The following is a 23,360-nucleotide window of genomic DNA, read 5'->3' on the forward strand; positions in this document are numbered from 1 at the left end:
ATACACCATCAGCCACAGCTGCCTGAGCCCAGATACACCATCAGCCATAGCTATCTGAACCCCAGATACACCATCAGCCACAGCTGCCTGAGCCCAGATACACCATCAGCCATAGCTATCTGAACCCCAGATACACCATCAGCCACAGCTGCCTGAGCCCAGATACACCATCAGCCATAGCTATCTGAACCCCAGATACACCATCAGCCACAGCTACATGAACGCAGAAACACCGTAGGCCACAGCTGTTGGCTTATTATAAGATAGTCTGTGATTTGCCTCTCACACCAACCTCTCCATTTCAAAATGCAACTAACTGATTTTTAAAAAATATTTATTTACTTATTATGTATACAGTGTTCTGCCTGTATGTATACCTGCATGGCAAAAAAGGGCACCAGATCTCAGTATAGATGGCTGTGAGCCACCATGTGGTTGCTGAGAATTGAACTCAGGACCTCTGGAAGAGCAGCCAGTGCTCTTGACCTCTGAGCCATCTCTCCTGGCCACATAGCTGAGTTTTCAATGACATCATTCTCTTAAATGTAGAGATGCTCTATTGTTAATGAGAAGGGATCCTTGGTTGGAAACAGCCTGCCAGGTGAAAGCCATGTTACTGAGCAAACTGAGTAAGGGTCAGACAAGAAGATTTCCTGTGTGGTTTAAAGCTAAGCTGCCATGAGCTCTGGAGAAAGTTGAGGAGACAGAAGACATATGCTCTTGGGAGCATTTATGACCTAACTCTTAAGTACACAAACTGGGTCTGTGGGAGGCAGGCAGGCCTTATCCGCCAGGTGAATACGAGCATAAGGGAACGGTGCCTGCTCAGGCGGGCGGACGGTCCACTCACCTGCTGAATATCCAGGCTGGTGATGTCCATGTGCACAATGAGGGCTTCCACGTTTTCCATCAGTTTTTTATCTTGGAAATGAACAATCAAGTCTTTCATGACCTGGGGTGTAATCCCCACCAATTTATCACTTAAAATATATGGCTCAAGGCACTCCAAAAACACTCCTTTCGCCACTGAATTTTCACTTAATTTGTCATACATTTGGCTAAATAAAAGATCCCTGCAACAGAAAGAAGAACAGAAGAACAGTAGTTTTAGAAACATTCTGAATACCCACCACATTCAGTCTAAATATATCACGTCATTTTCAAACTTCAACTTGCATCAGTTTAATTGAAACAAACTTTACATTGCGATACCACACAGAGCAAATCGGTTTTTACACATAAGAGATGCTCCCGGAGGTGGTGGTGCAGTGACCCTAACACTCAGAAAAGTGAGGCAGCATGAGTAGGAACTCAAGGCCATAAAACAAAATGGCCTCCGAATGTCAGTGGGTGAGGGAGCTTGCCACCAAGTCTGAACTCATCTCAGGTCCCGCGGGATAGACAGACGGAGACAAACGACTCTGCAAGCTGTCCTCTCGCCTATATGCTCGGGCCCTGGCACATTCTCCCCACGGAAATAAATACATTAAGTATAAAACACATGAAGTTGATGAAGTTCAGCTACTTGCTGAAAAGCACACTGAGGATACCAGTCAGAACTGACCACAGCTCTCTGGCCTACATCCTGGGTTCAGTTCTCAGGGCAACTGCTTCTCAGGGTAGCAACACCAGGGTAGCAGCAGGCAGGTGAGAGGCAGACACGACAAAGCAGGAAAAAAGTACCCAAGAACTGTGTGCCCTTCTCCCAGCTGTGGCCCCTCAACCTTCCCAGTGACCTACAGAGTCAATAAGCTTCCTCGTCATCTCCAATCCCTCGCTCCTCCAGGGGAACTAAAAGTTCAGCAGAAAAAGTTAACAACAGGACACAACGTCTGTAATGGACGATGGGCAGCAGCATATAGTGCTGGTAAGATCAAGGCAAGACCACTCAAAAGGCCAGAAAAGCCAGACTCAGCATCTCTTAGCCATATCGAAAGAAACGAAGATCTACAGCATGAGCTCGCTACTGGGGAGAAAACGTGCTAAGTAAGCATCAGGAAGGGAGGTCAGCACGCAGACACACACACACACACACACACACACACACACACACACACACACACACAGCCTCTCCAGTTACACGTTACTGTCCAGGGTGCTGACGTGGGTCCTAGAAGGGCTAACTGCAGCCTCGCTGCGTACTATTTTCAGCTTCACCTCTAAAACACAAAGCCTATGATGAATAATAGATGCGGTTGTTCTAAAGATGTCACTTTCAAAAAAAATTTTTTTTTAATTTTTTAAAAGATGTCACTTTCACTAGTACTCTATTAATAGTGGGGTTTCAGATAGCTTATCTTTTACTGCAAACAAAGAAAATGGCTGAACTCACCTTATACATTATCAGTTTTATAACTTTTCTTTTAAGGTGAAGAACTTATTTGATGCTAACTGCAAATTCTGAGAGGAAAGAGGAGTGGGCAGTGTTGAGCAGCAGATGTGTCACTCTTCACTAAGTAACTGAGGCCAAGCTGAGTATCCAAGGACCACCGTGCGACCACTTGGGCTCACTGAGACACTGCGGGCTCAGCATGCCGTGCACTGAGTCACCTGAGCTTAATCACTCAGATACTGTCCTCGGTGAATGACACTCAATGTGACCAGCACCTTTACAGTTTAATGAAATATAAATATTGCACCCATTTTTACACGATGTTTAAAAGTATGATTACTTCACACAGACTCTGGACCGCTGCACAATAAAACTGACATTAAGTCTAGTAAAATGATATTTGCATTGTGTGCCATTTGCTCCTGAGAGGAATCTCAATGGCATGTGTCCTTTTCAAATTTGGGGGTGAAGGCTGAAGACTGAATGCAGAGGGAGTGGAAAGACAAGGGCGTAAAGAGAACAGTTTAAGAAGAAAAATACAGAACGAGAAGTTACACACATTTAACAAGCCTCTGCTCACGCAAGCCTAAACTACTGACCACTGTACACTTGACTATCTGTGGCAACTTTAAAATGTTATAAAACCTCTATCGTTTAAGACTGAATCCACATAAGTATTTAGTTAAACATTACCTACTCACAGCTAGTTACCACATGTCTGAAACAGAAGGGACCTCAGAGACAGATGGCCTAGGAATAACGTGTGCATGTTGATCATGCAGAGCTTACTGTATCCTCCCCCAAGGCCAGGGCTGCAGACAGGACCTTAACAGTCTGATGAAAAAGAAAGCTGGATGGGAAGAGGCCGAATCTGGAACTCAAATCTAGAACCAAAACGGGGCTGGAGGGGGACAAGGAACGTAAGGCCTGCACAGCCTCGGGCCTTCGCACTGAGGTGGCAGCCCTGCCCTGGCCCTCCTATGGTTGTGGAAAGTAAAATGCAGACACGGGGCCAGAAGTGAAAGAAAAACAAAGACCACGGTACCCTCGCCAAGCGGAAGCTAGGCCAACATAGCCTAGTGTTCAGACTTGGGAAACACAACTGAAAGGTAAGAAAATCATAGTGCTCTTACCTCTCTCTCTCCCTATCGCTCGCACACTCTCCACCACCACCCCCCCATCTGTCTCTCTCTCTCTCTGGGGTATCCTTTCTCTCCCCTTTTCTTCCCCCCATGCTCATTTAATAAACCTCCATATAATTTTTTTTAAAAAGAAACAAAATTGTAGTATTTGTATCTTGGAGCACATGAGAAGGAAGAGGGAGAGGTACAGAATGTTCCAGAATATACTATGACTCAGGCATTCCTCTCAAAATCTCAGTGACAAATATGTATTCTCCCCTGGCTCAGCCCAGAAGGAAGCAGGCTGAGGTATCAGAAAGCAGACTAGTGGAAAGGAGCAAGTGAAACAAAGAGACAGTAAACAGACCCTAACGAGGTAAAAAGCCGGGAAGAATCCCATCTTCTGCTGCGTGTCTGCGTTAACGGCAAATCGTTGCTCCCAGGCCAGCTGACAGACTGGAGAACACGCTTCTCTTGAAATGGTATGTATAAGAAATGTTTGCCAAAACAAAAGAAAGGAACTGTTTACAGAACATTTTGGGGGAATAAAATAAAATGTTTCTGACAGAATGTTTTTAAACCATACTGTCCTTCATTTTACAGCTGTTGGGGTCATTTTAACTTTGTGTCACTGAAAGAGCACTCAGAACTCCAGAGAGTGAGCACAAGTCACTTTGTTTATTCAACCATCAAGTATTAAGGAGCCACTTTCTGCCAAGCACCATACTTATTTAGTATGCGGCGCATGTCCTAGTGTAACTGAATTCTCTCAATATGAAGAGTTAAGTGGACTAGGATATTTATTACCACTAGGAAGCCTCTATTCTTACACCTCCTGCTCTGGAAACGAGGCTAGCACTGCCTCTCCAAAATATGAGAGCTAAATGAATGAAAATACATAAACATTAACTACTAAGGTTATTTTTAAAAAGTAAAAGCATAGCTAACAAGGAAGTGGGTGTGAAAATGGGGTGTAATGATAGCAGTGCACAAATCACACAGTCATTCACGATCTTTACCACTGAGCACATGGTCTTAGCAAATGTCGAAGACCAAGGACACAGGAACTAGACTCCTGTGCTGACAATCCCGCCTTTTGCACCAAAAGCTGCTATATGATTTGACAAGTTTCTTAGTCACTTGATGCCTGTGGAATAGTCATCTACGAAATGAAGATGAGCAATGCTGTACATGTTAATAAGGTGCTACAACAATTAGAGACACTGATATAAAGGGCTGAGAGGTGCTTGGCTATTACAGTGTCAAATACTATGAATTGGCACATGTTGGAAGTTAGTAAAGTTAATACTTAAATCTACAAAATCTAATCTAGAGTTTTACAACGGCTTTTGTTTTTTGTTTTTTGGTTGGTTTTTTTTTTTTTTTTCAGTAAAAAGGATCTTTAAAAAACTCCAAAAGGTAAATTAGCAAAGTGAACCCAGCCTCTCTTGAATGTATAAACTACTGTAGTGAGTGATGGTCCTTAAGAGCTCATCACCCCACGTGATGCTTCTCCCCTCCATCGCTGCTACACAGACGCACAATAAGCCACAAGCTTCTGTTTGGGAAAAGTTAAGTTTCTCTTATGACAATGCATTCAAGAATGAGGTCTGTGCAAATTAGGAATAATTCCAGTTAAATTCATAGAATTCCTAAGGAAGACATTACTGACTTCAACTAAAGCAAGACAGGCAATGGATACTCACTTTCGCTGGAGCAGGAGGCAGTAGTCCACTATGACTGGCACTGTATCCTGGAAGAGAGCATAAAAGAGCATCAGGCCTGACCCACAGCACACTGGGAAAGTGAAGGTCGGCTTCCAATGCTGTGTGACTGCTAGGAGGTGTTGGCAAGCACTCTGTCTCAGAAGGCTTAGGAATAAACACTTCAATCCAATAATCTCCTGTAAATTATCCCCAAATACATGGGTGGAGGGCTTTCTTCTTTCCTTCCTTTTTTTTTTTTTTTAGATTTTATTTTTGCTTTAAATGCATGGGTATCTTGCCTTCATGAATATCTGTGCACCACATGCATGCAGCCCACAGAGGCCATAAGAAGGCATTGGACCCATTAGAGTTGGAGTTACAGACAGATGTGCGCGCCACCATGTGGGTTCCGGGAATCAAACCCGGGTCCTCTGGAAGAACAGCCAATGCCCTTACCTGCTAAGTCACCTTTCCAGTTCCCCCAAAGTCTAAATCTATTTTAGGTATTTACTGCAGTTATATGACAGAAGAAGGAAAAGAAGGGGGGGGGAAGCAATTAAGAAATTTTATCAAATTCAATATGTGAATGAGAGACAAGTAAAATTTTCTATTTAAATATGGCATTATCTATAGTACAAGAGTATAGAGTTTAAAATGACATTAAAATAAGCAATAGACATTAAACTGAAAATACATTAAGTCCTGATGGGGCTTCAAGTGGCTGAGTTACCTTGTTTTTGTCATAATGTTCTAAACTGACTGTATACTTGATTTAGCTTCTCAGTTTCGTATTTCAGAGTTCACCACATACGGACTCATATCAAGTAAGGGGAAAAGTCATAATTTTGGCCTTTTCAATTATTAGTTTTTACTGTGACTGGAAACCTAAGAGCCTCAGCTTGCACTGGTAGCCTTTCACCCCCCTGTACGGGACATTACATTCAAGACACCTAGAAACTCGGTGGAAAAGCATCACCGAAGCTTATTGGACAGAGGTCACAACGGGAAGCCCTTCTTGCTCAGGGTGAGAACTCTTGAGGAGAACCTGCAATCCTGAAAGACATTTGAGATGTGACCACAGAGGAGCTCAGCCATGGCATGTCATAGCAAAATGTCAAAAACACAAAGCAGAAAAGCAACACTAAACCCTGTAAGGGGAAAACTCCAAATTACACATAATCTGACATCAGATCTGTCACCAACACTGAGAGGCAGGAAAACATGTTTATATATTCCAAGCACCGAAGAACAACTGTCAACTAAGACTGCTAAATGAAGCCAAGTTCTCTCTTAGGACTGACGGAGAAGTGAGTGCTTCCAGAGCGAGTAAGGCAATCCCTGACAGCCGAGCCAGCACTGCAGAGAGGAAACCGCTTCACCCACAAGGACACAGGGGAGAACGCATTTCACAAGGAAAACAGAGAACGGAGCACTAGAGCAAGGATGGAATCACCCAGGAAACAAATGAGGGGGAAAACTACCAATGACTCACCCGAATACAACCACCAACAAAACCATAGGAAATAGCAAACCCACCCCAACAATAACCTTATGTGCAATAGGCCGTAATTAACCAAGTAAGAGTCAGAGAAAGAGGCTAGATAAAAGACAGACAGACAGACAGACAGACAGACAGGAGCTAGGGCTGGGGAGATGGTTCAGAGCTTAAAGCACAGGCCCCACAGGCGTGAGACCTGGAGTTCGGATCCTTCAACCCCGTGCTGTGGCTGTATGGGTGTGGTGCCCCATGGTAATGGGCACATCAGAAGCCAAGCTAGCCACGTCAGTGATCTTCAAGTGCCTCAGTAAGATGGGACACAGGAAGACTCTCCACATGGAACATGGGCCGTCAGACAGGAATGCTCACATGACCACACACGCACAAGACATATGCACCACACACATATGCACAAGGGAAAAAAAACCAGTCTGTGCTGTCTGCAAAAAGCCCATGGAACTAGCAACGGGCCCACAACCTGGGAGTCAAAGGGCAGAGAGCAACCTACCGAGCAGATGTAGGCTGTGAGCAAGCTTCCTTACAGTTTCCACGTCTGACAAGCAGACAGCAAGCAGAACTAGCCAGGGAGAGAGAGAGAGAGAGAGAGAGAGAGAGAGAGAGAGAGAGAGAGAGAGAGAGAGACACGCATGTACAGAAAGGGAAGTGCTAACGCCGCGTGTGCAGCTAACGTAAGCATGCACCAGCCCCGGGACCCATTAGATTGTCCTCTGACCTCCACACATGCACTACGGCGTATGTGGACACGCAGACCCACCCTGACTCACTGCCCTACACACAAGTAAGTAAATAAATAAATGCGATTTTAAAATATTTTTTAATTGAAATACTTCCTTGTTTCTTATCAGACCACAAGGGAAACTAGGAATCAACAGCAAGGGAAACCTCAGAAACTACATAAATATGTGAAGACCACTGAGGAAATTTAAAAACTGCTAGAATCAAATGAAGATGAAGACACAATCTAGCAGCCAAGGCACACTCAAATTGAAAACTCGGAGACACTGCAAAGTAAGTAACTGAATGACGCAACTCAAGGTTCTACAGAAGTAAAAAGCCACCATAAACAAATAAGTAGACAGCAACAAATAATAAATATTGGGGCAGAAATTAATGAAAGAGAATAAAAGAATAAAATACAAAATATACCATGGCCAATTCTTTGAAAATATTAACATGATTTACAATTCTGCAGCCAGACCAACAAAAATCAAGAAAAAAATGACCCAAATTTATGAAAGTACAGATCACCAGGGAACACTTTAAAATGTATTATTCTCAAAAGTAGAAACACCTAGAAGAAATAAGTTAGTTTCTAAATGTGTACAACTTGCCCCAGTTAAAGCCAGATGACCAACAATTTACACAGACCTGTGAGAAGCAATGGGACTGAGCAGTGGTGAGAAGTTCCCCACAGGCTGTCGCCCAGGACCAGAGAGCCCCACCAGGCCGCCCAGGACCAGACGGCGGCGATCTGAACCCCACCAGGACACCCAGGACCAGGCATCGGCGATCTGAACCCCACCAGTATGCCAGGGAACATCTATCAAGGCTTCCGAAACTCAGGGGACAGTATGCAAGTCATTCTAAGACAGTATTTCCAACAGCAAAATGAGGCAAGGACACTCACACACGAACAAAACAAAACACAAAATACAACAGACAATTTCCCTGGTGAACACAGGTGCAAACGGGAAGATGAAAGATTATACATACTTGGAAGATGACACACTTAAAGGACCTCGGGAACTCCACAGGAACTGCTGCATCTGACAACACTTTCAATACAGGTGCAGGAGACAAGGTCAGCCTTTATATATAGCAATAATGAGTTTACTGAGAAGAAAGTTAGGAAGAATACCTCATCCACAATTGGATAAAAAAGGAGCAAACATGACCAAGGCAGTAAAGGCCTCCATCATGAGAATGTTCAGATACGAGAAAAGAAACTGTACAAACACCAGGTATTCGAGAAGTCTGCCGTGTTCCTGGGCAGGCAGAGTGAATATTATGGGAATGGCTATATTACTATAATCTGTATTCTACAGATTTATTTTAATACCTTCAAAATTCCAATGACCGGCCCTTAGGAAAGGCACAACTACTAAATAGCATCACATTCTGACTTCAAAAGACAAGTGAGGCTGCTGGCAGCAGGCATGAGGCGCCACCTGCTGGCAGAATGCAAATTAGCACGACTTACATATTAACTAATTAGGTTAGTTTATTTTTCTGTTTCCAGTAACAGCTCCTTTGTTTTTTAAATTTGTTTTTCTTGAGGCAAGGTCTCAGCAACCCAAGCTAGCCTCGGAAGCTATGATTTTTCTGGCTCAGATTCCTAAGTACTAGCATTTAAGATTAAAGTACAATAAACTGTCTAGAAACTGACAAACCCAAATTATCCCACCAGCAAAGAAAGCCTTCCTTAAAGTACTGCGTATGGATGGATAAAGCCACTCCCAGGACATAAAGCTATCAGAGGAAAATCCTGGGGGGTTGGGAGATGGCCAAACTGGTAAGGTGCTTGGCATCAGCACGAGGACTGGGTGCAATGCCCAGCACTGGTGTAAAGCTGGGCATGGCAGCATGTGTGTAGCCCCAGCACTGGAGACACAGAGACAGGAGCAGCACTGGGGATTGCTACCCAGTCAGGCTACTCCAGTCAGTAAGCTCCAGGGTGAGTGAGAAAGCCTGTGTCAAAAAATAAGGTGGAGAGCAACTGAGGGAGACACCCAGCATCAAGTTCTAGCTTCCGCATGCACACACCCACACGTGCACACCCAGACACAGGCTCAGAAACAGACAGTCACACACACACAGTCTCAGACACACACAGAGACACACACACAGACAGACACTATCCCAGACACAGTCACAAGCACAGACAGACACAGACACACACAGGCAGAGATGCACAGAAACAGTCACAGACAGACACACACAGACAGGCACAGGCACAGACAGACACAGTCACACACACACACACACACACACACACACACGCCATCACAGACACAGTCACAAACACAGATACACACAGGCACAGACACACAGACACGGTCGCAGACAGAGACACACAAACACAGACAGACACTACAGGCACAGGCAGACACACACGGTCGCTGACAGAGACACATTCAAGACATACAGACACAAACAAGAAGCAAGAAAGGAAGGAAAGAACCTAATGCTAGCAGTGGATGACGCCCTTATGAGTTGTTGCCCAGGAAGGCCCTTTTGGTCCCCAAAACAATAGAGACTGTGGCCACTGCTGCTGACTGACCACAGGAACTATATGGTAAGACCCTACTGTGCAAGCCAGCAGGTGCCTTCGTTGCAGGCCATTAAGAAACAAGGCTGAACTGAGCTGGAAGCCTCCTCCCTGTTGCCATTTCAGTGCTAGAATGTGCCATGCAGGCTGCTGGGAAAGAACTGTCACAGACGGTGTCACTCGGCGGCGGGCCCACCAAGGTATACTAGGGGCCAGCCGGCCAGCCAGTCAAGGTGCACCCACTGTCACAATTATGGGGATAAGCAACGCTTTCCTACTAGGAGTTGAGGCCCGCTCTACAGAAGGGAAGTCACTTCTGGTACAGTCAGCCGGTCAGAAGTCTCCTCCTAGTGAGGAAGCTTCCACTGCTGTTTTGCTAACTGGGCGTGACGTGCTGTCAACTTGCCTTCTACATGCTCATGCTGATGCCAAAGCTACTGTGGCTCTTCCGCCTGGGGAGGGAAGCTTTAGCAACAGCCCTCAGCTGCTGCAGAGAATCGGTAGCTTATCTAAGTGGTGAGAACAACGGGGTTTCTATCCACCTGCTCCAGCGCTTATCGCAGAAGAGGAGCGTGGAAAAGTGAGGGCCAGAGGAAGGGTGGAGTGTCGTGGCCACTGCACTCTTGAAGTCTCAGCAGCCGCCATGCCTACACAGGCCTGCCCAGGATTCGGCCATCGACACTGTGTCCTGGCACAGAGAGGGTCCCTCCCACCTCTCCCTGTGGGTTCATAGAGGTTTACTCATTGCTGAGGGGAGGGGTCTGCAGGCTCTACACCCCCTTGAGGATCTACAGGCAGTTAGCTAAAGAAAGACAAGACAGGAGACAAGGCATAGGGGCGGGAGGGGGTTAGAAGTAAGGTATGAGCAGGAAGGAAAGGGAGACAAGAGAGGACAGAAGGGGTATAATTAAAACGTTACACACACCCATGTATGGAAATATAATAAAATTAATACAATAAAAAACTTAAAAAGAAATGCCCCTCCTAGTCAGAAACCATCCTCTCTTTGTTTGAATACATCAAACAATAGAAAGGTATAAATCCAAGGGCTATTTTTCCAGAGGCTTCAAACTGAAACGCACCGTCTCCCGCTTCTTGTCCGTCTCTTCCCTCCTGCTCTCCCTCTCCTCCCTCTCCTCCCTCTCGTCTTGCCAGGAGGCCAGATGGCCTCAAAATCACCATGCGACAGGGGACAGCGTTGCACTGAATATCCCCAGGTCTCAGTCACCTCCAAGTTGGAGCTACATGAAGCGCTTTCCCACATTCAGTGCCTTCTCTTGACGACAGCCCACTCAGACAACCCTACAGGTGGATGCTGTGTACTTCACACAAGCGCACAAGGCCAGATGTGCCCAGTGGCCAGCTTACATGGGCTGCACGCACCTCAGCCTTGGTCAGAGAGGCTCCCTTGTGCAGTGGGTGGTACTTAATGCAGAGATTCACAGCTGGTCCAAGTGCAGAGAGTAAGTGACCACTGAGTGTTTAGCCCCAAATGAAGCATCTATGTCTTCACCTCCAAGGCTGGGGGACACCATCAGGGGTGGAGGGGGCGAAAGAATGTGAGAGCCAGACCCAGGAAAGAGTGTTTTAGCTTTACTCAGGTATGGGCCCTCTGTGCTACGGACCTGCCAGGCCGGGCATGCCCCTCGTACAACAGTGCTGTCACTGGTAAGGGGTTCATCAAGCACTTCCTGGTCTATTTCTGGGCTGCTGTGGAGATGGAAATTCACTTCTGGTACTGTAATCCTAGTCAAGAGCCTGTGGCTCAGGAAGAACCCTTTAGTGATGGGGACATGAGCCCGTGGCTCATGGGGAACCTTCAGTGATGGGGACATTAGCCCATGGCTCAGGGGGAACCTTCAGTGATGAGGACATTAGCCCATGGCTCAGGGGGAACCTTCAGTGATGAGGACATGAGCCCATGGCTCAGGGGGAACCTTCAGTGATGAGGACATGAGCCCATGGCTCAGGGAGAACCTTCAGTGATGGGGACATGAGCCCGTGACTCATGGGGAACCTTCAGTGATGAGGACATTAGCCCATGGCTCAGGGGGAACCTTCAGTGATGAGGACATGAGCCCATGGCTCAGGGAGAACCTTCAGTGATGGGGACATGAGCCCGTGACTCATGGGGAACCTTCAGTGATGAGGACATTAGCTCATGGCTCAGGGGGAACCTTCAGTGATGAGGACATTAGCCCATGGCTCAGGGAGAACCTTCAGTGATGGGGACATGAGCCCGTGACTCATGGGGAACCTTCAGTGATGAGGATATTAGCCCGTGGCTCAGGGGGAACCTTCAGTGATGGGGACATGAGCCCGTGGCTCAGGGGGAAGCTTCAGTGATGGAGACACCAGCCCACGGCTTAGGAGGAACCTTCAGTGATGGGGACACCAGCCCCCCGGATCAGGAGGAACCTTCAGGGATGGGGACACACAGTTGCTGAGGATTGTTAGCAGTTAATGTTGGGGCAGGGGGAGGCATTCCCTCCGGTAAATAACCGCAAGCCATGCACACAGGAGCAAGCTCCTTTGAATTCAGTGGGTCACGTGAGAATAGAATGAGACGTGCTCAGAAGAAACGCAGCAGGCGTGGAGGGTGGTTAGGGAACACTAGGGAGTGAATACATTTTCAGTCTGAAAATTATTTTTAACTCCTAGCTCGCTGTATCTTTCAAATCTAGTAGACAAATTTACTTGAATCTTATGTTTCAACTTGTTAAGTTTATACATAATTATTTTGCTTGGATTTTCTTACCAAGATCATTTTGGATCTTGATTCTTGGTGCCATCTACCCCTGCCAGCCCTGTTACTAAATCTTTACTTAAAGCACTGATAGAAACTTGGGTGTGAAGGGATGCGCGCACACACACACACACTGCATGCACACATACACAGATGCAAAGACTGATGACAGGGCCCTGGCACTACCAGGCGGGAGAGCGAGCATGTGCTCTATACAGAATGCTGTACTGTGTCCGGCCTCAGTCTCTGAAGTCTGAAGTTGAGCATCAGTGTTCCTCCAGTGGGAACGGGGACGTCAAATACCACCTCTACATACAGACAGTACTATGGCAAAATATTTACTGAAAACTGCCCTTTTCACCCTGGGAATAAATTGATCATACAGAAAAAAGTAACTTAATAGAGAATTAATAACAAGCCACCACAAATATCTTTGTGTACGAATGCTTAGGCATCCACAGTAACCCAAAGCTGCTCAGAGGTTGCTCATCGTGACTCAGTGCTCCAACCATACCTGAGATTCTAATCCTGAGTATTAACATGTGAACTGTCGGGTAATGGTGGCACAGGCCTTTAATCCCAGCACTCAGGAGGCAGAGGCAGGTGGATCACTGTGAGTTTGAGGCCAGCCTGGTCTACAAAGTGAGTCCAGGACAGGCAAGGCTACACAGAGAAACCCTGTCTGGAAAACAACATCAAAAAAGATGTGAACCATTACACTGTATCTATACATGTCATATATGCTGGGCTCGAGCTGTAATTTCTCTAACATGTAACATTTATCTGGACTTTTCCAACTGTGTTCTGTGCTCATGAAAAGGAGTCTGGCCCAACTGTACAATGGAGCATCACAGACATAAGCCCTGAAGCTCAAATGTTCATGTTCAAATGCTGACTTCATTGCTTACTAGCCATGCGACCTGGAACAATGTCCACACCCGTCTGTGCCTCCATGTCCTTTACAGAGGTGAGCAGCAACAGCACCTACCTCAGAGGGCTCTGCGCTCTGATATTCCTTTAATATGGCTCTGCCAACATTTAACACTCACTCAAAGCCTGGTCCGAGGTGTAGGGACGTTGAATGATGGTTGAACTTTTAGGAGATGCAGTCTGGTGGGAAGTTAATTAGGTCTCTAAGAGAAATAAATGTTTTCCTCACAGGAGCATATGAGAACAGACTGCTTAAGTGAGCCCAGAACCTTTGGAGCACTATTCTGTATGCACCGCCCCCTCACCTACCCACACACAGAGGCACACACACTGACATCATGATGACATTTACCACAAAGCCCTCACCAAAGCTTACCAGACACCACTGCTAAGCTCTTGGATTTAAAAAAAAAAAAAAAAAGTAAGCTGAACAGATCTATTTTTCCTTATAAAGTAATTAGTCTTAGATTTTTTCATGACACTAAATAGATTAAAGTATACTAATAGAGTCTGTCATATAATATGCATTAGATGTTTAGAAACCAAAAGATTAAGTGTTAACTAGAATTATTTATTTTAAATTTTGAGATGGTCCCATGTAGCTTATTGGCACTGAATTTGCTACATAGCCAAAGATGACTTGAGTTTCTGAGCCATCCTCCTGCCTCCACCTCCTGTGTGCTGTCTACAGGTGTGTGCTACCCAAGGCTTGGTACCTGATAGGCGGCACTGTCCTATCCCATGAAGTTATCACTCATTGTTATCTACTTAATTCATTCCTGCTCACCTACATTTTTCCTGTTGTCTGCTCTGGACACAGCACCACATGGCTGTTAGGAGCTGGGCTGTCGAGACAGGAAGAGCCGGCTCTGTCTGAATCCAGCCTTTACCACCTTAGCAGCAGTGCTATGCTGCAAAGTAACTTAACCTCACAAAAAGGCTGTCTACGTTCTGTGGAACTATAGTTCAGTGAAAATGCAAGCCCCGCCCTCCACATGCTGTCCGGTACATGCAGACTTGCTCAGTGATGACTGGTCTGTTGGCTTGGATGGCTGGCGGGTTGGTGAAATTCCTCAGCACTTTAGTAGGCAAAATCTGAAAATATTCTCCTCTCTGAAACCTTAGAAGATTATTTCAGCGTCTAACTTTAGGCAAATGCTTCTCCGCGTTTGTGAATGCTGTGATTGACAACTGTTACTCTCTGAGTGTGAAGCATCACCCACCGGTTCACATGACGAAAGCCTGGTCCCCGGCGCTGTGGCGTGTGTGACTCTGAATGCATCTGCCTGTCTCTCCCTCGGTCTCGCCCCCTGTCCATTCATTTCTCCCGTGCTCCCCTACTGGATGCTTCTTTGTAACAAAACATACTTCCCAGTGGTCATTCTTTCAATGACCGCCATCTTACCACCTCTTGGTGAAGTGTGTTTTTACTGAAACATTAAAACCTGTCTTTTCTATCTACACTTCACTGCACATTTTTAATTATCAAGTGTGTACATATGTATATAAGATGTGGGTGGGGCATATACACGCGCCATGGCTTGCAAGTGGATGTCACATGATGACGTTTTGGAGTCAGAACCCATGAGATCTAAGGATCAGATTCGGGTCATCAGGTTTTCACTACAAGTTCTTTCAGTCACTGAGCCACCTCACTGGCCCATGAAGACACTGATTTATACAGGTCACTATTCCTAAGCAATTCTGTTCCCTTTCTTTTTGCCATGTGGCTTCCTCAACTGTTACTTATCTCATACAAGCCAAAAAGATGACTCAGCAGACGAAGGCGCCTGCGTCCAAGCCTAACGACCTGAGCGGGAGCCACAGGACGCACACAGTGAAGAGAACTGGCTCCTAGGAGCTGTCTTCTGGATTCTACACACACACCATGGCACATACTAAAAAGTGGGAGCTCGCATTCAGCTCAGCAGCACAGTGTGGACCAGGGATGTGTCAGGCCCTCACTCCAACATCTGGCAGGAGGAGGAGGGGGAGGAGAAAGATGAGTAACAGAAGCCACTGTGACTTAAAAACACTAAAATTTACCATCCAGCTCTTTTCAGAAAAGTTTGCTGTTCCTGATACTCAGTACTTATTTATAAAAGGCTTGGAATGGCTAGGGAAAGTGGTCCTGTGCTAAAGTGTTTGCCCCATGGGGCTGGAGAGATGGCTCGGTGGTTAAAAGCATTGGTTGTCCTTGCAGAGGACCTGAGTTCAATTCCTGCAGCCACATGGTGGCTGGCAACCATGTGTAACTCCAGGTCCAGGAAAGCCAACACCTTCTTCTGACTTCCTTCGGCATGTGGGACACATACATACGTGCAGGCAAAACACGCATACATATAAAATTAATAAATGAATCTTAAAAAAATAAAGTATTTGCCCCATATATAAGAGGGCGTAGATTTCACACACACACACAGGATTGAGAGAGAGAGAAAGAGAGAAAGAGAGAGAGAGAGAGAGAGAGAGAGAGAGAGAGAGAGAGAGAGAGAGAGAGAGAGAAAACTATTGCTATAGGAATTTGTTGTAAACAGACTTACAACAAATATAACTTGAGATCACTGCAAATAGGAAAACCAGCATAATACATATGCATATCTCTAAGCCCTTCCTTGGCTTGCATTTTCATTAACTTCCAAGATAATCTAAGCATCTTTCATTAGCATATTTATAGACTATAATATACATAGACATGCATATATTTATATTATATATACATCTTGAGTCACAGGTGTTGTGGGAACTAAATTTAAACTGTAGCAGCTCACTCCTCCCTTAACCACTCTAGTTAACATAAATGTCAGCCATTAGCAGGGTGTTATGCAGTGTAAGGTGTCAAGCCACAGGTGTGTCCTCCCCTTCACACAGCAGCGAGCAGCTACGCCTGTCTTTTCCCATCTGACCAGATGCTTCTTTAAAATTTAGTCTTGTAACTATTTCCCTGCAAATGCTGAAAACACTAAGGGTGCATAATAGCCACAAGCCAGCATTCACATGTGTGAGGCCAGGGGTGGGGTGATGATCCTGAGCACAAAGGTCAATGGGGGCGTGAGGGCACCTGCAGCTGACGAGGCGTACCTGGAAGTGCTGCTCCATCACTTGGATTTTTCCCTGGTCTGGGCACTTTTTCAGAGCCCGATCTGCATAATGGAACAGGATCTCTACCATCTGTAAGAAAAATAGCTTTGTGTCAGAATCATGTGGCTATATTTGTTCAATATTTATTTAACAGGCATGGTTAATTCGGAATCATGCTTTATCACTGTACAGACGAGGGGATAGTATTAATTTGATAATCCTTCCTAAGAAATATCTGTATGGTCCAGACCTCAGTGCCCATATATTGCTCAGGAAATGAAAAGCCCAGCCGTCCTGTCCTGCAGAGGATGGGCACATCACTGAGAACCTGGGTGCCCACGTACCCCTCCTCTGTGTTCTCTTGACTGTTTGCTGTTTTCCTATCCGTGGGGAGACTTTACACAGCACTGCAGACCATGGGAATTACACTTCTCTCCTTGAGTACAGCCATTTGCCTGACCATCCCCAAAGACAGCTGCAAATGCCAAAGCAAATCCACAGTGTGCGGCTGCCGCCAGCATTGAGACACTTACCCGATCCGCGACAACAGCCTTCCTCTTACTGACATCCCCCGAGAGCCCTTCAGAGGAACGAAGCCCAACATAAAGCAGAGTTAGTGCTTGGCCTTCCCTCCACAACCCAGGCTAACACCACACCACACGCAACCACAGCAAGCCAGGCATCAAAACGCCGGGTGATGAGTGCCTCACTCCCATCAAACTAACAGCTTATCAAAGTGTGCTTCCGGTTTGTTCTCAACATAAACTTCCCTCGTGGAAAGACTCTTTACAGCAACACTTCCAACTCCACTGCGTCTGCCCACTTACTTACCCACGACTGCTTTTGCCTTTCCTTCATGAAAAGACCACGCGAGAGCCAAGGCTTCTGTGAGACAATCCTGCTTCAGGAGATGATCCATTCTCTAGAATGGGGAAAGGAAACATGGCAGACCCTCTGACCAACTACCAATAGGAACCCCAATTCTACCTTCCCGGAACTGCTGTACTTCAGCAGCACCGTGCAACATCTCAGCGTAGGACTTGGACTAAGTAAAGCACCTGGTAAAGCCCTGGGCGCAGAAGGAGGGCCTAGACTTGAAAAGGGGACAGCAGGACTGCCACAGGAGCAACGGCTGGTACTAGCACAGTAGCCATCTGCCTTGGTCTTAACAGGCTCTGCGCTCCCTGCAGACAGCAATGCACCAGCTAAATGCAACTCCTAAGATCTCCTTGTAACTTCTGGGCGCAGTGTGATGACACTCCAGTCAGCAAGTGGAAGTGCCGCCTGGTACTTCAAATGTGAACTGCCTTTAAAGGGTGGGGCTGGCCTTAATGTTCCCCTTCCTCCTTCAGGGAACTGGGGCGGAACTATCCTGGGTTATGAAGCGAGCTTGAGACTAGCATTGAAACACAAGAATAGTGAGCCGGGGCGCTGGCGTAAAGCCATGGAGTCCCCACTAGGACAGAGCGCCCTTCTGCAGATGATTTCAAGTGGGCGTAAACTCTTGATGAAGCCATGTTATCTTAAATAGACTCAACCCCAAATCTTTTTTTACACTGGTTTGTTGTAATAACTTAACACAACAGACTGTCCCTTGTAAATACTATACAAACAAAGCTGTGCCCTCCCATCACGGATTACTAATGCATTCTTCCTCAAGCAGTGTTCTCTGATAGCAGAGCAGTCACAGCTGTGCCAAACCCAAACCAAGCACCTAACAGGCAAAGTGGCTTTTACGTGTTTTTCTGAGATAAAGGTCTGCAAGGTCAAGGACAACAGGAGGCAGCTGATGCTCCAGCTCCCACACCGATGGCCGGCCACTGTGAACTCACCTCCCTCCAGCTCCTGAGCATCATCACGTACACAGACTAGAGGACAGAAAGGAGATGAGAGGACCATTAGCAGAGTGGCTCGGAGGCACAGTTGCAGCCACGCATCTCATTGCAGGTCTCATCAGTGAGCGCACGGCACATCTCAGGTGGAAATATACCCTGGAACCTACTGCAGGGCCCTCGAGTACCCACACTGAGGAGTAAAGAAACGAACACTCAAAGTAAACACAGACAAGCCAGGCTTGCCTCCTGCACCAACTTGGCAATATTCTGGCTAAATTTTAATAATGAAGATTTATTGAATAATAAATCATAATAATGAAATAGCAAAATTATCCATTTTATGTTGAAAAAATAAGCTGCTCTCATGCCAATTATTCTAAGTCAAGCACCTCAGTGCACCTTAGTATATATCTTGACTTGATCCAAGCTAAAGTGCATTTAATTCTACAAAAATATACATGATGAGGTCCTTCCAGGCTGTGGTGTCTAGTCAACGTGGGAGAAGGGCCTCTGGGCACGCTTGTGGGTTTTCTTGATTACACTAGCTGACGTGGGCAGGCCCTTCTTAACTGTGCTTCAGGGGATCCTGAACTCCATAAATGAGAGAAGGATCCTGATCACAGCATGCACCCGTTGCTCTGCTTTCCCATCGTGTGAGCGCAGCATGACCAGCTGCTGCTCGCCCCAGCTCCCTTCCCGCCCTGCCGCAATGAACCCTACCACGACGGTGAGCTCAGATAAGCCCTTCTCCTTGAGCTGCTTCTGTCAGAGCGTTTTCCACAACAGCACAAAAAGATCCTAGGTATCATCTTGAAACTCTTCTGAGGAAGCTGATCTCAAGCACCCTCATCCTCTACATAAATGGTCACCGAACGAGGTGGCGGGTACTCAGTTAGGTTACGACAATCGCTTAGCTAAGTATATGCTGATCAAAGCATGGCATGAGCATGCTAATCGAAAAGGAAAACTAGATGCTTGGTATTAAAAGGAAAACTAGATGCTTGGTATTAAAGCAAATGTTAAGGACGACTACAAAAGTATATCCCTGAATCTTCTTAGCACCTAAACACAAGTAAAATTAGACCTCACCTGAAAAAGAAAAGTTTAAATAAGAATCCTTGCGTACACAACTGGTATAAGATTTGGACCAATGCTGATCAGAATTCACTTTCAAATGCACTGTTCTTTATCAGCAGGCTTTGTCCTCGGCTATCCTGATGGCTCAGAAGCGGAGTGAACAGACCTTACCTTTGTTCCCAGATAGAAGATCTGACCGCCATAGCTACTGATGGACTGATAGCAAGCCTTCTCTCCAACCAAAGCCTGCAAAATGAACAAACAAGCTAAAATTACACAGACTGGAAGTTTACTTAGGATTGTCAGCCAGGGCGGCGGTGGTGCATGTCTTTAATCCCAGCACTCAGGTGGCAGAGGCAAGTGGATCACTGCGAGTTCAAGGCCAGCCTGGTTTATAAAGCGAGTCTACGACAGCCAAGGCTACACAGAGAGACCCTGTCTCGAAAAGCCAAAAAAAATAAAATAAAATAAAGATTGTCAGTTGCAGGGCTGTGAGAAGCTCAGCAGGTGACCGCTCACAGGCAAGCCTGATGAGCCGAGTCCCAGCCCCAGCACCTCTGAAGGGGCAGAAGAAGAGCACTGACTCCACAGAGCTGTCCTCTGACCTCCACACACGCTGCTGCACACACACGCGATAGAGAAAAGGTTTTAAAAGAATGCTGAATGCAGACACATTTTAGGCCAGTATACTTTAACCTATCAACAAGTAAGAAAAAGAAACCTGTTGCTTGACTGCCAGCACAAGTGACTGGAAAGTCGTTCGTCACTTCCATAAACAGCCTTTTTCCTCCTCAGAACAATGTGGAGGGGAAGGAAATCTCACTGCAAACTACTGCAGCCGGCCACTTTACAGGGTCACAGGAAGACACTGCCTTTGGCAGGGAGCGGGGCTGCTTGATGTGATACCTCCAAGTTCTGTAGGGTATGTGGACTGTGCCACGTGGGGAACTGGCGTGTCCAAACCCTGGACATCTCACACTTGAGACCAGTAGGAGTCAGAACTGCTCCCTCCCTGCTCTGCGCCTATATGCCCTGGGGCCTCCAGCTCTCCAGGTAGTCACGTAGCGTAGCCGGCGCCTGGATGCAGATAAAGCATCACAGGCATGCCAGCCACAATCAGTGGGATGCATCACCCCAAAAGCCCCTCCCCACCCCCCAAGGTTCGTATAGTATTTGCTCATCGTGAAAAAACAGACCTAAGTTGCTTCACGGAAAAGACCGTCAAAGAGCTGCTGTTTCAGATAGGACAGCTCTGAGCTAAGGGAGCTGTAACCCTAACTGCCTCCAAGAAAGCCTTCTCTCCACCCCACTCCTGTGCCCCCAGCTGTGGTGGCCCCGAGGGATGGAGCCAAACAAGGAACCACAAAGTTCTTTGTGATAAATAACACAAAACACAGGTAGGAAAGGGAAAGTAATGCAGAAAAGTAGATTTTTCAGTACCAGGCATTATTTCCTGCCTGTGGAATGGCTCTTAAGTCAAGTTAGACAGCTGTTGGTTGCCACCAAGATATTTGTGCCACTACTGTACCTTTAGGGCTATCGTGTCATGCTGGTCACTGTAGTGGTCCAGAGGTGTCATAGCTAGGTAGGGCTAGTAAAGCTTTCCTCCTCTAGTAGTCTTGAACTGGGGACAGTTTCTAGCTCCTTTAGCACACATCTCATAGTACATAGCTGTGTCCCTCAGGAAGCAGCGGGGGAGCTGTTCCTGCAGCTGGATGTGGCCACGCAGCACCACCTGATAGGAAGTGCCAAGCAGAAGGCTGTCCTAAGGTTCACACACCTCAAAACTGCTGCAAAAGAAGCCAAGATGCCTTTGGGCCACTTCTGCCCCATGATCTGCATGGCTGGCTCAGTCTGACCAAGGCCACCAGGCCGTGCGGCAGCAGATCACTCTGCACACCTTCACGTGGCACCATAGGTCTCCCCAGGAAATCTCACCTTGCATCTATCACTCTGTCGAGTCCGTCCATCCTTCATTCTACAATCTCTAACCAGCCGTCAGTCTCTTCTGGCAGCTCTACTTTTACCCCAAGCACTGTGGTCTTCACCACTAGATACCTGGCTTGCACCAGTTAAAGCATCTTCCATGTCTTCATCTAACTTATGAACATATGGAGCAGAGCTATACTAATGTACACACAACACAGAGACTTGCACGTCCATGTTTGTTGTCACGATATTGACAACAGGCAGGAAATGGAACCAGCCTAGGTGTCCTTTAACAGATGAATGGATAAAGAAAATATGGTCCATATGCACAGGGAATTTTATGCAGCCATAAAGAAAAATGTACTCATGGCATTTGCAGGAAAATGTGTACAGATGGAAATCATTATGCTAAGTCAGATAAGTCAGACTCAGAAGGATCAGAGTAACTGGTTTCTCTCATATGCAGAACCTAAATTTAAAAACTTACATATACATGTGTGTCTTTGCATAAGTGTGTTTATATGTGTGTGTTTATATGTGTATTTATGTGTGTATATGTGCATGTGTGTTTGTGTATGTATGTATGTATGTATTGTGTATGTATGTGTGTGTGTTTATATGGCTATGTATTTATGTGTGTGTTTATGTGGTTTTGTGTGTATGTGTGCATATTTGCATGTGTTTATGTGTGTTTATATGTGTGTGTGTATTTATGTATGCTCATAAGTCACAGAACTAAACAGGCGATTATGAGAGGACAGGAAGAGATCTTAAGGGAGGTGAAAACAGAGCATAAAGGGTAACCCGCAACATGAAAGTGGAAGGGAACCAGCCGGAGACAGGGAGAGTGGGGAGGAGGGGAAGGAGGAGAGGAGTGAGAACAGAGCACAACACATCTACGTATGAAGACACCATGATGAAGCCACTGTTCTACGCTAACTTGTTAAAAATTAATACAGAAGCCTGAGGGGAAAGCTATTGCACTACCTGTGTCAGGTCTGACCTGGTTTTGACTGGTTTTCCCCTCTCCTGTGCTTTCCTCCCTCTTTGAATATCAAGTGATCCCTAATCGAAGCACAGAGTGAGTTTTACTTCGGTGGTGCCTGGAAATCCCCATGTTGTACTCCCAGGGCCTGCTGTGTTCCCTGGCCAATGGGGATGTGTGTACGAATTTTTTGCCTGCATTTGTATAAGTGTGCTGTGCATGCCTATTCCATGTATGTGTGTTCTGTGTATGCCGGTTCTATGTATGTGCTCTGTATACATGCTTATTGCCAAAGGAGACCTGAGGAGAGCACAGGATCCTCTGGGACTGGAGTCATATGTGTTTATGAACCACCATGTGAGTGCTGGGACCCAGACCCAGGTCCTCTAGCAGAGCAGCCAGTGCTTTTAGCTACTGCCCATCTCTCCAGTCCTAACACCCCGCCTGCCCCGGGATGCCCGCTGTCCATCTCTCCAGCCCTAACACCCTGCCTGCCCCAGGATGCCCGCTGTCCATCTCTCCAGCCCCTAACACCTCCCCTGCCCCAGGATGCCCGCTGTCCATCTCTCCAGCCCCTAACACCCCCCCTGCCCCAGGATGCCCGCTGTCCATCTCTCCAGCCCCTAACACCTCCCCTGCCCCAGGATGCCCGCTGTCCATCTCTCCAGCCCCTAACACCTCCCCTGCCCCAGGATGCCCGCTGTCCTTCTCTCCAGCCCCTAACACCCCCCCTGCCCCAGGATGCCCGCTGTCCATCTCTCCAGCCCCTAACACCCCGCCTGCCCCAGGATGCCCGCTGTCCATCTCTCCAGCCCTAACACCCCCCCTGCC

At 46.6% G+C, this 23,360-nt stretch overlaps 1 protein-coding gene across 2 annotated transcripts in view; it reads right to left on the minus strand.

Moving 5' to 3' along the window:
- Window positions 1-23,360, minus strand: part of VPS8 (VPS8 subunit of CORVET complex) — a 215,049-nt gene that overhangs the window by 135,952 nt on the left and 55,737 nt on the right. For both annotated transcript variants that reach the window (XM_084801736.1, XM_084801735.1), the window contains 7 exons: window positions 19,787-19,861; window positions 18,536-18,571; window positions 17,535-17,625; window positions 17,237-17,283; window positions 16,704-16,793; window positions 5,160-5,206; window positions 851-1,073 (listed from right to left, as the gene is read on the minus strand). In XM_084801736.1, the coding sequence (XP_084657862.1) occupies window positions 851-1,073; window positions 5,160-5,206; window positions 16,704-16,793; window positions 17,237-17,283; window positions 17,535-17,625; window positions 18,536-18,571; window positions 19,787-19,861 (609 nt within the window). The remainder of the gene's footprint in view (window positions 1-850; window positions 1,074-5,159; window positions 5,207-16,703; window positions 16,794-17,236; window positions 17,284-17,534; window positions 17,626-18,535; window positions 18,572-19,786; window positions 19,862-23,360) is intronic.

Source organism: Acomys minous (genome assembly GCF_964271855.1).
Source record: "Acomys minous genome assembly, chromosome: 11".
NCBI classification, from domain to species: Eukaryota; Metazoa; Chordata; class Mammalia; order Rodentia; family Muridae; genus Acomys; species Acomys minous.